The 17,172-nt window shown below is 42.7% G+C and overlaps 1 protein-coding gene across 1 annotated transcript; it reads left to right on the forward strand.

Moving 5' to 3' along the window:
• The first annotated feature begins 456 nt into the window (after positions 1-456).
• ARPC1A (actin related protein 2/3 complex subunit 1A) lies at positions 457-15,939 on the forward strand. Its single transcript, XM_048321075.1, is given in 11 exon segments — positions 457-597; positions 3,833-3,937; positions 4,708-4,812; positions 7,280-7,502; positions 9,176-9,283; positions 12,165-12,258; positions 12,260-12,378; positions 12,956-13,031; positions 13,209-13,402; positions 14,352-14,442; positions 15,541-15,939. Coding segments are annotated over 10 exon segments (1,113 nt in total). The 5' UTR covers positions 457-597; positions 3,833-3,873; the 3' UTR covers positions 15,580-15,939.
• The last annotated feature ends 1,233 nt before the right edge of the window (positions 15,940-17,172 follow it).

Consider the following 17,172-nt stretch of genomic DNA (forward strand, 5'->3'; position numbering starts at 1 on the left):
CCTAGGAGAAACAACCAGAGGGGGAGAGATACCTTCCTTTTTTTCCCTCTTTTTTTCCTTCCTTGTCCTCCAGGCTGACTACAGTAGTAGACCTGAAAGGGGAGTGTATTGAGGTGCGATCCAGTCTTTTCTACCGTGCCTGCAGTGAGAGGACTGAAAGAAATGGCCTTAAGCTGAGGCACTGGAGAGTCAGGTTAGATGTCGGAAACTTTTTTCACTGTTTGGGTGGTCAGACATTGGAACAGCTTGCCCAGGTAGGTGATGGCCTCGCCACCCCGGAGGCGTTTAAGAGGCGGCTGGGTGATGTGGTTTAGGGGGTCACAGTAGCGGGGGTAGATTGACAGACGGATTTTATGACCTTAAAGGTCACTCCTTACCGGGTCAATTCCTTAATTCCCAGAGCCTCCCGCCCCGCCCTGAGGGGCCGCGCAGGCGCCGCTCCGCCCTTTGTGTGGGGAGGCGCTGGCGGCGCAGGCGCGGAGCGCGTTTCCTGCCGCCCGTGTCAGAGCCGGGCCCGCTCGGCCTCTCCCGCCGCCGGAGCGGAGTCGCGTTGACTGCCCAGAGTCCGCGAGTCCCGCTCCGCCCCCGCCGCCTCAGGTGAGTGCCGGCCACGGCAGCGATGGGCGGTGGGCGGGGACAGCCTGCGGACCCGCCGGCGTGAGGGGAGGGCGGGGGGGAGGCACCGCAGCATCGCTGCCCCGAGGGGCTGGGGACGTCCTGCTGAGGGTGAGGCGATGGGCACCACTCACCCCATCGCCCTGAAGGGCCGGGAAGAGGCGGGGACGAGGAGGTGCCCCCCATATCCCCCACCGTGCCCCCCCCCCCCATATCCCCCGCTGTACCCCCTACAGCCTCCGCGTATCCCCCGCCGTGCCCCTGTGTTGGCAGGGCCGCAGCCCACAATCCATCCCCATCCGGCGGCTTTATCCTGCTAACGGTGTCCTGTGGCAGAAGGTGCCCGAGAGGAGTCACCCCCCCCCGGGAAATCTGCGCTGAGTGACTTGGGAGGGAGTGACAGTGGTAGGAGGCTGTCCTTAATCACAGGTGCTTCGCTTCCAGGTGTTTGGAAGTGGTGTAGGTGCTCTGAGACTAGGCAAGGATTAAAAAGATCCCTTTCTCGCTGTCACACACATACACACATTCCATCTCCACTTCTGAGTCCATATCCTGGCTGGTTCCTTGTCCACGGATGAGCTTCCACCACATATTTCTCACTCCACTGAGAGGTGACAGCAGCCGAGTCCTGTACATCCCAACCTCGATGCTTTCAGGCCTTGTACTGAGTGAACTCCTGCTCTGCATAGGTGCAAGATTTCCCTTTTTTTTCTTCATTTTAAAATATTTTTTTGAAACTCCAAGTCGGTTGCTTTCCATTTGAAATAAAACTCAGAGAGAGTTGCATTAAGTACTTGTTAACAAAGTCATACCAGTATCTTTCCCATGTGAGATTCTGAGGTTGTACGACAGGAAGGCTTTGAGGTTATTAATTTGTCAAAAATTGTAAAGCCAGTGGCATTTTCCCTAGTGAAATATGAGTTGGATTTTGTCTGTGTATTAGTAAGGAATAATATAACTGGAAAAAATATAACTGGAAAACTTCTTTAAGATTTATCTTCCCAAAGAAAATATCACTGTACCTATGAGGACACAGAAATAGCACTGCTTTTTGAGGTTATCATCACTATTGTGTTTTGTAGGTTTGTAACCAAACCAAAATGGAAAACGGTCACTTGTAGCCAGTTATGGAGCTCAAGTAACTCAATCAATGGGAAGGAATGGATCATACAACTTTGGGTTGGTTTTGGGAATAGCTAAGTAAAAATACCTGAATAGGAGTTAGGATGAGACTGTATTTTATATGTAATGCCAATCTGTGAATAAAATACCACAGTTGTATTAGGAAGTGTTTCAAAATAGCTGCATTCCTTGGGGAGAGGAGACTGGATATTTTTACATTTTATTTCGGAGAGAGTAGCAAAGGCTGAGCATTCCTTGTTGGTGGAACAGCTCTTGAACTTTTCCTGTATATGGAAATGTGCTGCTACTGAATGTTGGCATGAGCTAAAGCAAGATCCTAGAAAAAGCACTTTGCAGTTGTGTTTTGCTTATATTCACATGTGGAATCTCAAGTGATGGATGTCCAAGGGCAGAGGTAACCCAGATTATGTCAACATTTTCTCATTAACAAAAAATAATTAATTATTTTGCCTAGGACTGTGTGTATTTAATACTTTGTTTGATTGGTATGTGGTTATTATAAGAACCATGAGAATCATGATGGTTAAAATTGTGAGCTGGACCTAAAGCTCATATTGTTAAAAGTTGTATTTGAAGTACATTTGAAATGCAACTGTAATTCGCCTATTTTTAGAATAACAGTACTTGATTTCCTTAAACAAAAAAAAAAAAAAAAAAAAAAACTCTCTCCAGTTACTTGCATTGGTGAAATACTGTTTCACCTATGCTCCAAGATTCAGCACTTCCAAGATATTTGTAAAACTGTTGGTGTGATGGTAATTCCTGAGGCTCCGTAAGAGCGTACTCATCCTTCTTTCACTCCTGAGTTTCTGTTGGATTTGATACTCATTTCCTGTTTGCTTCCAAATTCCTACCTTGTCCTGAAGTCTCCACCCTCTGCTAACATGGCCATACTTGGGTATGTTGTAATTCCAGGCTATAATGGGTGTGGATGTCTTGGAATGACATCACGGAGATAGTTCTTTTAAGATGGATATGTGGGGGTAAAAATGCTTTGATCCATCAGGCAGTAGTAAATTGCTGTGAAAATTAGTGAAATATATTAAAGGAATTGACAAATCCAAGTTGGATGTATTGAACTGTGCACATTTTTATTATTACAGGTGACCATGAGTTCTTATGATATTATCTTCCATCCATTTATGCTGCCCTGGTTAATACAGGACATAGAATACTGTATTTTAATACCTAAAATACTTTAATACCTAAAATAGTTTAATGTTTAAACTCCTTTAATTTCAAAAATACACTATTTGATGTCCTGTATTAACCAAGGGCAGCATAAATGGATGGAAGATAACATAATAAAAACATTGTAAACAGCTTTGTCTGTGGATGGATGTGCCTTTAATTGGAGATGTTCAGCACTGTCTCTTTTAACAGCCATAAGTTAAAAGAAAAAAGTAGGAATTTAGCTTTTTTTAAGCAAAATGCTCACAAACTACAGTGATGCAGCTTGTTCTTGTAGTGTTTGAGTCTCATGGGGCAAAAGCCCTGACTATCAAACAGTTCAGTGCTAGAATTAATTTGAAGAAATTACAAATTAGTTAATTACTAATCTTAATAATTTTTCCCTAGGATGCATATAAATGGTTCATGCATATAATGTCAAATAATACATCAGTAGATCACAGTTACACATCAGTTTGGCCTACTGAAAGATTTTGTTGTACTGGATACAAGTCAGGATTTAGAATCAGTTCACTGAGCTTTGTCCTAGATACTTATTTTTTAAATTATTCTATTTCCATAGTAAAATTAATAGATTTATTAGATTTCTTGAGGACCTGCTCTCTTGTCTGTGAGGATACACAAAGAAGCAAGTGTATCTGGCTTTTAGGGCAGTTGCAATTAGCTAAAGTAAGCAGGACAATGAAAATCCATCATCCTACTGAAAATATCTGGGGGTGTGACACAGGCATCTCTTGAGCAGCCCTAACATATTTATTAAGTTGTGGTCTGTAAATAAATTGTAAAACTGCACTGAAGGATGCTTGGTAAATGTTGAAGGCTAACTTTGTTTTATTACTTCTCTCATTTTGAAGCGTTTTGTTTTCAATTTTACATCTTTCAGCCTTTTCACTTTTTACAACATAGGAATCTCTTTAACTCGGAATGTCTCTACATCAGTTCCTGCTGGAGCCAATCACCTGCCATGCCTGGAACAGAGACCGTACTCGTAAGTAATAGGTTCATTTTCATTTTTAATTTTTTTTTTTCAATTACTATTTTCTTTCTGCTGACAGTTTTTGATCTTGTGATGTTCTGGGTCCCATTCAGGGAAGGTATGGTCAGATACATAGTTCTACCTATTAAATGTTCCACTTACGATCCAAAAAGCACATGTCTTCCAAATCGGAGCTTTTCTAAACCTGTTGCTGGAACTCTGTCATAGGAGGTAATTGAGTCTTCTGCTGTTCCACAAAGCTTTGCCTCTTGGCCAAGTTTTCTGTGTTGTGGATTGTTGTGTTCCAAATGTGTTGTCTTCCTGTGCAGAGTACTCATGACCGTGGTATGTGTACCAATATCAAACTGCCAGAGGGCAGGGTTAGATGGGATATTGGGAAGGAATTCTTCCCTGTGAGGGTGGCGAGGCCCTGGCACAGGGTGCCCAGAGAAGCTGTGGCTGCCCCTGGATCCCTGGAAGTGTCCAAGGCCAGGCTGGACAGGGCTTGGAACAACCTGAGATAGTGGAAGGTGTCCCTGCCCATGGCAGGGGTTTGGAACTGGACGATCTTTAAGGTCCCTTCCATCCCAAACCATTCCATGATTCTATGTCCATAATTATTGGAGATTTTCCAGGGATTTTGTCCCTTTTTTTAACGAAGCCTATGTTATGCTCTCAAATTTGCAAATAGAGGTTTTTAGATGTGGAAAGTCTTTCCAAATATAGCATTTGGTATTAAAAAACCTTCTGTACAATTGGGTTGTTTTATTTCTTCTTTCAAGAGATTGCCATTAGCCCTAATAACCATGAAGTGCACATCTACAAGAAGAGTGGGAACCAGTGGGTGAAGGCTCACGAGCTGAAGGAACACAATGGACACATTACAGGTGAGATTGTGCTGAGCCAGACATGAAGTTTTCCAACCTCCTCTGTTTTCCCCAGTTGAGATTCTGAGCAGGAAATCTGCAAGCATTGAGTAAATAGATCTTTTTATAGGTTGGCATTCCCACTTAGAGAGAGCCTTGCAGCAGTTTTCTGAATTGCATGCAGTGAATGTTAGAAAGAAAAGCCCTATCTCATTTCCAGACATTTCAGTGGAGTTACTGAGCCATTTTTTCTTATCTATGGCTTATTTTTCATCTATAATGACATAATGAGAACACATTTTCAGTCTGCTGAAGTAATCTGGTTGTGTCACAGTGATGCATGCTGCTCCCTTTCAAGTGCCAGTACTAAAATTTCATCAAGTATATGACTGCGGCATTGCTTTGTGGTTTCCAACAACAAAAAATACCCTTTTTTAGGGACTGTATAAACATTGAAGTGGCCAGTCCTGGACTTAGACCCAGTGAGCACATTTATTGCAGGCCCAGAGTATCTGTATATCCACAATGAAAATAAAGAAGAGCTGCCACGATGAGTTATATAAAATAACAAGGTGTTATTTTAAAAAATGTGATTATCCTGTGGCAGTCTTTTATACTACGGGGGATTTTTTTTTCATGGTGATATTTTTAAAAGGGCTTTATTATTTAAGAAAATGAAAACAATTAATACAAGCACTTGCCCAAAGCAGCAAATTCTGTTCTCAGCTCACTAATGGGCAGAAGTATCTGCGCAACAGCATTTTGTAGCAACAATTTTTGCTGTCCAAGAGCACAACTGTCCCTGCTCCTTTGTGAAGAGTTGCTTAGGCTGCATTTACAAAGGAAGTGTTTCCCTCAAAGACATTTCTTTGCATTTTACTTGTACCTGTTAGCATTAGAAGCCAAATATTCATGACTTGGGAAAAGAGCTCTCTCTGCTTTCCTGCACGGTGTGTACCTTTGGAGTACAAAACACTGTGGTGGTTGTAAAGAGTGGAGTTAAGCTATGGTTACACACAGGAGATCCACTGATCAAACTGCTTGTAACCCCTGACAGGAGTGAGTCAGCTGCTGCCACTCCAGCCCCTGATCACAGGGGACAAGGTCCTTCTCTTGACTAAGGTTTGTGGTGAGCTGCCTCTGCTCACTCCCAGGAAGAGCTTTATTCTCTCTCTTGGCTTAGTTTTCTGCTAAACTAAAAATCTAAACTTGGAATAGATCAGAACAGGTGGGAGGAGATGGGTGAACAAGAGAAGGAAAGAGAGGCAGGATGGTCCCTCTTTCAAAGGCAGTGCTAGAACTTCTGTAACTGTGGTTTCAGGCTACTAAGCTCTGCACTTTTTAAGCATAAACCTGTTTCGAGGTAACACTATATGAACAATATAACATTAGTACACATTCTTTCCATAGCTTTTATGCATTTTCAGTTTGTGAGCTTAAGAGATGTTTTTAATACTGAATGTAGTAATGGAAAACCACTGACATATAATTGGTGGCAGGAGAGTTGAGGATTGCAATCTGCATCTCAAAGGATGCTAGAGAAAAGATGAAAAATAATGTTCCCATAAGACTTTCCAATTGGCAAAGGCATCCTTCGTTGCCTAGGAGGGGAAAAAAGCAATGGCAGTCTTATCAAAGATTTTATTTTATTCTTTGAACTTGGGTTTTTTTCTTTTGGTAAACCTTTCTCATGGCACAGGTTAAATAGGCACGGAAAAAATGTAAGGATTGTGTCAGTACATAAAGATTGATAACATCTAACCAAAAAAACCCTGTTATCTAAACTTTAGATCATGTCTGCAGTCTGGCAGCAAGCACACAACGTTGCTAGATGTTGTGCAGTTTTAGAATTGCTGGGTTTCAGCTGTTGAGAGGGATCTTGCTGAAGTCAAGAGGTTTGGAGGGTGCTGGTGGACGGGCCTTGGCCAGTCTGCAGAGCTCCACCTGTTGGCCAGCCCACGGAGCTGCCTCAGGCAGCAATCCCTGGGATCTGGGAATTTGGGATCTGCAGGTTTGATGAAAGCTAAAGGAAGAAACAGGTATTCCTAACAGCTTGAAATGGCTCCTGGAGAATAAGAGATGAGGGGGAATAACATAACAGTAATAACTGTCTCAGTGATCAGTTCATCAGGAACTGCAGTGACAGGACAAGGAAGAATGGCTTCAGACTTAAAGAGGGGAAATTTAGGTTACATGTATGGAAAAATTATTCCCTGTGAGGGTATCGAGGCCCTGGCACAGGTTGCCCAGAGAAGCTGTGGCTGCCGTATCCCTGGAAGTGTTCAAGGCCAGGTTAGACAGGGAGCAACCTGGGATAGTGAACAGGAGTTGGCACAGAGTTGGAGCTGGATGATCTTTAAGCTCCTTTCCACCCCAGACCATTCTGTGATTCTGTGACAGAAGGCTGTGAGGTGATCTCTTGTTTTGCCTTAATGTAAAGCAAACAACATGAGGGGAAAGGTAATTCCTGTGAACTCTTCACTTGCAGGTATTGACTGGGCTCCCAAAAGCGACCGCATTGTGACGTGTGGCGCCGACCGCAATGCCTACGTGTGGAGCCAGAAGGACGGCGTGTGGAAACCCACCCTTGTCATCCTGAGGATCAACCGTGCCGCCACCTTTGTCAAGTGGTCTCCCTTGGAGAACAAATTTGCAGTGGGAAGTGGAGCTCGACTCATATCTGTGTGCTACTTTGAGTCTGAAAATGACTGGTGAGCTGTTTTTATATCTTTATGGTCTGCACGGGAAAGCTGAGCCTGGTGTTACCAGCTGAGCTGGTAACTGGGTTACTATTTTGCTAATTCCTAAAATATTAAAGGAATGTAGAGGGATGGCCTCATCAGTTCTTTTGTGGACTTTATTGTTTTGGGAAAAAGGTTCCCTCTCTTCTTCACTCTGGTGTAGCACCTAAAGGCCTTTGATTTTGCCTATTTTCAGGCAGTTCAAGTTGGCGTGGATGTGTTCTGCCTGACTGTCATAAACATATGTTGCTCTTCTAAAAGTGCAGGAATTTCTGCAGAGTAAAGATTTCTTTGCTACAACTGTATGTTTGAAAAAAGATAAATATTTCCTTCCCCCACCTCGTGCCAGAATGAATGAAGAAATCTTCACTCAAGTCTTTCTTCCATATCTATTATTTTGGGCCATTTCTTGTCATTAGAGGCTTGAGTCTGTCACATCTCCGGGGTGGTCTGTTAGAAGATGTCTGAGCTTGCCATTGACCTGTTCTGTGTTTTGTTATGTATTTTTATCACAGTTTATAGATTTCACACAGGAATATCACAAAATATTTCCACCATTAAGATTTTTCTCGTTTTGGCATCTAAACGCTTCTGATCTTCTCCCTTTGTAGCTGCACATGTTGGAGCTACGTTTGCTGTATCATCTGTAGGTGAAATCAGTGTGTGGAGTATCTCTCACTTTGGGTTACATAAACAGGCATAAAACCACAGGTGTCCTGTGTGCAGTCTGCCATGTGGAGATGAAAAACAATGACACCATCTGCAAAATACATTTTAAAGATTTTTTTGGACCTTTATGCTTTCGAGCATATTTACTTATCAATATTTTTCTCTGCCTCACTTGTCTGCAAAAGAATCAAAACTCCATATGCTAAAGAAAGATAATTTTAAAAATGTGAGCCTTAAAACTTGTGCCTGATGGAAGTAAAATAAAAGAAAAATCACCATCATCCCAAAGGCCATCAAGTGAATAATAGATTTCATTACTATTTTGTAAATAGTTCAGATAAACTAAATCTGCTGAGACATATTTAGGCCACTATTGATGCATTCAGCAGCAGGACCACTTTGCACTGCACTGCAGATAATTGAGATGGATGCACTGGTTGGATCACTGGCAGTCCCCCCATTTTCTTGTTGTGTTTTATAGTTAGTGTATTACTAAACAGTAGAAAAGTCAATAGGCAAGAGATGTGACTGTAAAACTTGTTGGAAGGAGCTGGAGAAGGACTTGTACTTGGTGATCCGTGAAAATAGGGCTGCTTAGCTCAGTGTCACAGTCACAGCTGACCTTGTGTTCACTGGAGGAGAGAGACCTGGCAATTCCTGTGCAAAATTCACATCAAGGAGTTCCATCTGGTGCATTATAAAAATTAGTTTGAAGAGGAATAGGACTTAGCTGAGGAGATACATATTTAATGAGTTTGTTCATGGTATTTCAAAGTTTAATTGAGCTAACCATAAAGTTCACAGATTGCACAAGAGAACATGAAACATTTGTAGATGAAGTTTTTCCAAAACTGATGTGTTGAGTCGTTGACAAGGAGAGATCTTTTTGAGGAGTGCTTCATGGATTTCTGGGAATCAGGTAAAATATGTCCATATAAACTTTTAAATCTTTCTTTGGTTTGTTTTTATTTTAGGTGGGTGAGCAAACACATTAAAAAGCCCATTCGTTCCACTGTCCTCAGCCTGGACTGGCACCCCAACAATGTCCTGCTGGCTGCAGGATCCTGTGACTTCAAGTGCAGGTGAGAGAAACTAAAATATCTGTCTACAGTTTGGGTTACTGGATCAAATCAGTAGCTTGAGCATGTTGGTCAGCCATTTGCACTTGCTGTTAGAATAAAAGATGGCTCATTGTGTTGGTACCAAAGAAAGATGTCTAGCTCAAGAATGTTGGCTTTGATGCTGCTGTGTCCTGACTTTGGACTGCCAACATGGATCTGCTGCTGAATTCACACCTGAATTTAGGGAATTGGTGGGTTCCTTCCCAGCATTACACAGCAGTGTGTACTGAGGCTGAGAGCTGGTCATTAGGCTGAAGTTGGATTAGCAGGTGTCATCTTGTGGAACACCAACACTGCCAGTTAGAGGTTAAAAAGTAATATCCTAATGGTGCAGTCCCAAAATTCAGAGTATCTGGCCATTTCCAAAGGTGTTACCCCATCTTTTTGTTCCCTAACTTCCTTGTTTCCTCTCCTTTGCCTGTGCTGGCCCTAAAGCTCTCACACCTTTGTGGGGAGCAGAGTCAAGAAATTGATGCATCTGCAACTCAACACAATAAAAGAGAATTTTTGAAGATCATTAAAAAAAAAGCTGTTTAAAGCAGACTGGTGTGAGAGATGGATGGGGCAGACTTTGAAACTAATTGTGAAATTACAGCATGAGGGATGGGCCCTGCAAACTGCTCTGTGCTGAGTGATTGGGGTCACTGCAGGGCAGTCTGCATGGGGAGTCTGCAGGGCCTGACTTGAATCCACATTGACTTAATCACTTGTACCTTGAATGATAATGAAAGCTTCTTTTCTTAAATTCTTTATGTAATAGGGCAATTTTTAAGCTTCAAAGTGTGTACTAAAAATGACTAAGGAGGAGTTGGAGGGGGAGGTGGGACTGACTATTACAGTCCTTATTTCAGAATGAAAGCCTTGCATCTGAACCCCATCCTTTGATAGCTTTTCATGTAAGGAAAGATGTTAAATGGAACCTGGGAAGGAGGGGAGAGTTGTCTCCCCTTTCCTGCCTTATTTCCAGTTTTAATTACATAAACTGTATGTATTCAGTTCCTTTCACAAAAAAGGTGATGTGAAACAGAAGCAGCTACTTTTCTCCTTACAGAAGTAGCCACTTTTCACATGCGGAAATTTTTTAATTTGGGTTCATAGAGGACCTCAGGACTTTGACATTAGGTCACCTGGAATATGTGTGTGTGTGTCCAACCCAAACCATTCTGGGATTCTAGGATTCTTTCTCTTCCTCAAAACCATGAAAAACTATTCTCTTTTGTGAATGATGAGTACAGATCTCTGGAGTTCCAGTTCTCCCTTCTGTTCCATATTAAAAAAAATAAAGATACCTGAAGTGGGCACCTGTTCTGATGGAAATTAGGAAATGGATCTGCCAGAGCCGCTGCCATGTAATAAGCAGCTAAGTGGGAAACATTTTGGGGAAAGAATGGAGGGCAAGAGGCTGCAAATTGCTGGGTGTTTTTTGGTGGTTGGCCAAGATAAATGAGCTCCCCTTACATTTATCTGAAATATATATGTATCTATAGCTATGAACACCACATAAGTATGATTTCATGTTCTAGCTGTGGGAATGAAAGTAATTTCCCAAAGTTCTTTGAAGGCTGGGGCCTTCAAGATGAGGTGATTTTGGTTTTAAAAGACAGGGAGACTTTAATAAGGGAAAAGACTTCTTGTATTTTTTTTTAGCTAACAGTTAAATTCAAGGTCTTCCCTACTTAGGTATGATTTTCCTGCTTTGTGTCAAAGGCTGTTGCTTTAAACATCTTGTCCTATTTCCATACATTAAGAGAACCATCCTTTTAGGTGGCTCTATAAAATTCAGTTTTTTAAAGGTTTTCATTAGATTATATTTAAACTGATAAAGCCAAATATATTTCCATACTTAATTCCCTGAAAATCTGTACCTAATATAGCTGCAGTTAAACCCTTCTCATTGCAAATGAGCAGCTTTATTGAGATAAGCGCTTTGGAAGTGCTTACCCCACACATACAGAAGATATGAAAAACAAGGAGAGGGGAGCTACATTTCCTTAAACTCACTATAAAATAATTCCTGTTTGTGTGTGACTGCAACCATGAATATTTGATCATAGTTTTTCATTTATACTGATTTTTTTTTTCCTCTGGTAGTAGCATGGTGTAGCTGCCTTGCTCCTCCTGTTCAATGGACTCAAATCCTATGGTTGTGACGTCCCATTAAATTCCATGGTAACAGTCAAGAACACCATATTGTGGCATGTCTGAATCATGCAGAAGGAATTTGATGAAAGGGGGAGGCTTTCTGTTTTAACATATCTTGAAAATTGTAGTGCTGGGGAAAAAAAAAACCTATAAAAACACTGCAGTATTTCAGGTTTTCACGGCATTTTTGCAAAAATGAGCCGGAAGAAGGTGGCTCAGAGCCCCTTTGCTGGCATTAGAACATCACATTTCTTTCTTTGAAATCCTGCTAAAATGGGAATGTTCTTAAAAAGTGGGTAATTTTGTAGGTGTTTGTATTAGCTTCTAATTATACAGTGCCATTCCTGGGTTTTCTCTAACTGAAGGATTGACTCCGGAGAGCTGTTAGCACCACAAAAAGATGAAAGGGAAATCTTGGCACGGGGAAAAATGCACTGACAACGTGTATTTTTGTGCCATCTTCTGGAAAAAAAGGGAGAGGACTACAAGAACAGCATTTATGAGAAATCTGTGTGCTTTACACCCTTTGTACTGCTGCTTTCTCTCTGCACACTGCTGCTTCCAGGCTTGTTTAAAGACACCAAAATACTTTATTTTGGGAGAATCGGGACGCATCTCTCCGCTTCCAACATGAAATGCATCCCATGCTCCCAGGAGCTTTGTTCTCTCTTTGTTCATGCTAGAATCTTTTTATTTGCAGGGTGTTCTCTGCTTACATTAAGGAAGTGGATGAAAAGCCAGCCAGCACACCCTGGGGGTCCAAGATGCCTTTTGGGCAGCTGATGTCGGAATTCGGGGGGCGCGGGCAGCGGAGGGTGGGTGCACAGCGTGAGCTTCTCTGCCAGCGGCAACCGCCTGGCCTGGGTCAGTCATGACAGCACTGTGTCAGTGGCTGATGCCTCCAAAAACATGATGTGAGTATCCCCTTGATGGTATTATTAGCCTGATGATCCTAAAGGTCTTTTCCAACCTTAATGATTCTGTGATTCTGTGTGGAATATCGTGCTCGCAAGCATGTGCCTCTCTTGCCTGTTTTACTGTAGATTCCAGGAGTCTCTTTGAAGCTTTTATATAAATGTAAATATTCTCTAAATAAGGTTGGTTCTGGGAATTTTAGACTATATCATTTAAATTCTTTGTAAGAATCCTTCAGTGAGGGTATAGCCAGTTTGTTTTGGGGGAAAAAAGAGTCATTTGGGAAAAAAAGGTATATTCAGTAACTGGGGAAACAATATTTCCTTTTACAAAACAATATCTGCAGTACAAAATATTCCAAACAATATTCCCAATTCAAATGTCATAGTTCTTCCAGCACACTTACATTAGACTAAAACTTTTTATTACAAATTACAACCTTCTGGTGTCACCACAGGACAGCCAAGCTACCCTGACTTTTCCAGTAATCCTTGGATGGGAATGGTGCCTATTTTTTGTTAGAGCCGAAAATGAGAGGTTTCAATGAATCCCTCTAACAAATGTTCTTGTGCTCAGGGTTTCACAGCTGAAAACAGAGTTCCTCCCACTCCTGAGCGTGTCCTTTGTCTCTGAGAACAGCGTGGTGGCAGCTGTAAGTGTCTGCTGTTTCCTCCTTGTAGAGCTTTGTCGTGTTTTGGAGGGGGAGGAAACCCCGTATTTTGCACAGCTAATAGTAACAATAAAGCTCTGCCCCAGTGTCAGTGTTTGCATTTGGAAGGGCAGGGTGGGAGTGCTGAGCTGGTGTTTCCTAACGGGTGTTTGGTTGCAGGGCCACGACTGCTGCCCGATGCTCTTCAACTGTGACGACCGTGGCTTGCTGACCTTCGTTTCCAAACTCGACATTCCCAAACAGAGCATCCAGCGCAATATCTCCGCCATGGAACGCTTCCGGAACATGGATAAAAGAGCCACCACGGAAGATCGTAACACCACCCTGGAGACCCTGCACCAAAACAGTATAACGTGAGTGTCCTGCTGCCAGCATGAGGACAGGGAATGTTCCCCATGGCCAGTGGGTTTCTCAGGATGTCCTGCAAAACCCTCGGATTTGCTGTACCAGAAGGGTGTAACTCTTATCCCTTTTTCCTTGCGGTCTTTCCCTAACAGCTCTCTGTTTCTGGGATTTACGTGGGTGCTGGTGAAGTTAATCATTGACATGGCTACAGCTGTTTGCTCGTGGTTAATGTGTTGTGTACCTTGGACACTGCTTATCTTATCAAATAAGTGCATAGTTCCCAAGAGGCTGCTGGCACTGTGCAAAATCCAGTCAGCAAAATCCACCTGAAACAGGAATTCACATCCCAGCTTCCTATTTCAGATGTTAGTGCCTTGTGTATTTATTTACTGTATTTATTTCAGTTTGTTTTCAAAGTGAAAGAGGGGAAATTTAGGTTAGATATACAGAAAAATCCTTCCCTCTGAGGCTGGGAAGGAGGCCAGGTTGCCCAGGGAAGCTGTGGCTGCCCCTTCCCTGGAAGTGTCCAAGGCCAGGTTGGATGGGGCTTGGAACAACCTGGGATAGTGGAAGGTGTCCCTGCCCATGGCAGGGGGGTGGGACTGGATGAGCTTTAAGGTCCTTTCCATCCCAAACCATTCCATGATTCTGTTAGTCAAAAGGATTGATTCAGGTTAATTGGGTAAAATATCTTTCCATTTAAAAAATTATGTGATCCCAAAGGATGTTAAGCAATTTCTCTTTATTTAAGGAAAGCATTTAGTCTCACCAAGCCCTTAAAGAGCTTCCAGCATCCTTTTCTTTGCTTATTTTTCTGAGGCATTCTACCAAGAATCTAGTGTAGGCTCTGGTATAGTCATGTCTCCATCTGAAAGAGTAGGAGTAGAATTCAACCCAAATTTCCCAGTTTTCTGGCTCTCTGGAATGGGTGTTGGAGCTCTCATTCTCTGTTTGCAGCCAAGTGTCTATTTATGAGATAGACAAACGGGATTGTCGGAAATTCTGCACCACCGGCATCGATGGAGCAATGACCATCTGGGATTTTAAGGTAAAAATGTGCTTTTACTACCATGTTTATGTGAACTAGCTGGGGTGGTGGGGTTCTTCTTTTGATCTCTTGAGTATCAACTCCTGGGGCTCAGCCCCAAGCCAGGTTTTATTAGCAGCAGGAAATCCAGACTGGAATATTCAAAACCATTAGTGAAGTCAATAAGAAAAACAGATCCAAGAATCAGCATAAATGCAGATGCAGTTTTTTTAGCAGATGGTGCTAATACAGACTTACTTTTTAAATTGAATTACTTAATGTCCCTGTAGGAATCCCCTTAATTCTTTCCTTCTCCAGCCTCAGCCACAGTTGGGCTGGAACAATTTGTACAACACAACCCTCTTCCTCTTCCTGCTCCCATCCCTTGGGACTCTGCTCATTGTCCTGCTGCAGAACATGGTCCTGTCCTCTCAGAATTAACTTAGCCAAGGAGTAAGAAGTTGCCTCTAACAGCTGGAAAATACAATATTGAAAATCCTAGAAGAATGTAATAATTTCTATGCTTGCTTTGCTCAGGCCTGGCCAACAGAGGTCCCTGTTGGTCTTCCCAAAACTGGGATATGGGATCTGATTTAGGGAAGGAATAGATTGTCTCTGTTCTGTGGTCCCAGAGTGCTCTGGTGGAGACAGGAGCCAAACATGAAGTTGAGGTGATCTCTAAGCTGCTTTAGTTCAGTCTCAGGTCTGTATCACTGGTCTGTACATGCCTGAGTTTGAAAGGAATGACCATTGGGGTCTCTGTCTCTTGAATTAAGAAGAAATCCTTTAAGAAGAAATTCTTCCCTGTGAGGGTGGTGAGGCCCTGGCACAGGTTGCCCAGGGAAGCTGTGGCTGCTCCATCCCTGGAAGCGTCCTAGGCCAGGTTGGACAGGGATTGGAGCAACCTGGGATAGTGGAAGGTGTCCCTGCCCATGGCAGGAGGTTGGAACTGCATGATTTTCAAGGTCCCTTCCAACCCAAATCGTTCTGGGATTCTGTGACTGAGTCTAATTTCAAGTACTCATGGTTTTTACTTGGTTTTGTTAGCATTTACACTGAATTATTTAACCCAAGCTACTGCAGCAGATTGTGATCAAGATTTTTTTTCTCTCCTTCAAGACTTTAGAGTCCTCCATCCAAGGGCTACGAATCATGTAAAGATGGATTTCCATGATCTAGCAGGACAAACTGCTTGACAGAATGCAGCTCCCACATCTGCACGAACCTGAAAAGGGAGGAGGAGGAGGAAGGTGAAATATTTGGAAACACAGAGAAAATACAGCTTGGCAGATTTTCTTTTGAATCTAAATTTGGTGAATTGTGTTGGTTTCAAAATCAGCTGTGATTGTTCTTTTTTTTTTTTTTTTTGGTTGGTTGTTTCATTCCATTCTTTACCAAAGCTGCTCCTTAAGTAGTTTATTGCAGGAAGTTATGAATCACTAACTTAAAAGGGGAATTTTATGTAAATTGTCTGCTAGAAATAATAATAATAATAATAATAAAAAAGAGAAAAACTGATTCTTTGTTTTGACGCTTGTTGGCAGTGATTAAAAAAGGGATGTTAAGGATATTGGGAGAGAGACAGAGTGGGGAAGACCCTGCACTGATATTTTATGGCCTTAAAACAGGAAAAGTTCATCTTAACTGAAAGGTTCTCAAAGTTGACAGATGAAGACCCCGAGTTCTGATGATCTGGGTGTGAGGATTAGATGAGCTTCTTCCAGGAGGATTGTTCCCTTGAAGTGATGATTTTGGAGGATGAATGATTTTATCCTACTACGCTTCATTCTGTCTGCCTTGCATTTAATCCATAATAACAGCAAATTGATTTTTATTGTCTGCTCAGTGAGTCACAGTTTTCCAAAGGTGAATGACCAGAATTATTTGTAGTTGCCTTTGGGTTTGGTCCCAAGCCTGCTCCCAGGGCAGTGCCCGGGGGACAGGATGTAAGGCTCTGTGTGGAAAGTGAGACAAAAATCTGCTGAGCCTGGGGATGACAAATTAAAAGCAAATCACTTTGTAAGTCTGTGAAGCTGCAAGGCTTGGGAATCACCATCTCTGGAGGTGTTCACGGATGTGGCACTCTGTGCTCTGGTCTGGTTGACAAGGTGGGGATTGGCCACAGGTTGGATTTGGTGGACTTGGAGATCTTTTCCACCCTCAGTGATTCTGGGATTCTGCGTCCTGTTAGAGCTGAGCTCTCGGGCTGTAAAACCCTGTATGTGTAATGACTGGTGGGCAAATGAAGTTCCAACCAGAGGTGTCAATGTAGTCTGGCTTCTGTGCTGATCCTTTGTCTCCAGGTACCTTTTGCAGTTCAGCTCTGAGCCTCAGGAGCTCATGGAGGCATTTGCACACAACTTACTTTATTCACAGGGTGTAGTTTCTCCTCCCTGTGTTGCTGCCTTGCTGTGCTCCGAGGAGATTAGCTGGCTCATGGCATTGCTTTACAAGGCCTTACGTTGTTATTTCTGCCAAAAATGCAGAAGTGTCTTAGAAAAAACCCGATGACTAAATTTACCACTTCCTCTGGAACCCAGAGTTGCTTCATACCCTGCTCGTTTCTCAGCTCGGGGGGGCTGGAAGGGGAGGGTGGAAGATCAGCTCGGAGTGGCACACCTGTGCTCACATCCTTTGTGTCCAGTGTGAGTGGGAATTCCTGAGCATGGTGAGGGAATCACAGCACTGGGCTCTTGGCACATGTTTGTGGAGCTGGGATTAGTATTTTCCCTCTGGAAGGGATGTTCTCAG

Source organism: Corvus hawaiiensis, chromosome 16 (genome assembly GCF_020740725.1).
Source record: "Corvus hawaiiensis isolate bCorHaw1 chromosome 16, bCorHaw1.pri.cur, whole genome shotgun sequence".
NCBI classification, from domain to species: domain Eukaryota; kingdom Metazoa; phylum Chordata; class Aves; order Passeriformes; family Corvidae; genus Corvus; species Corvus hawaiiensis.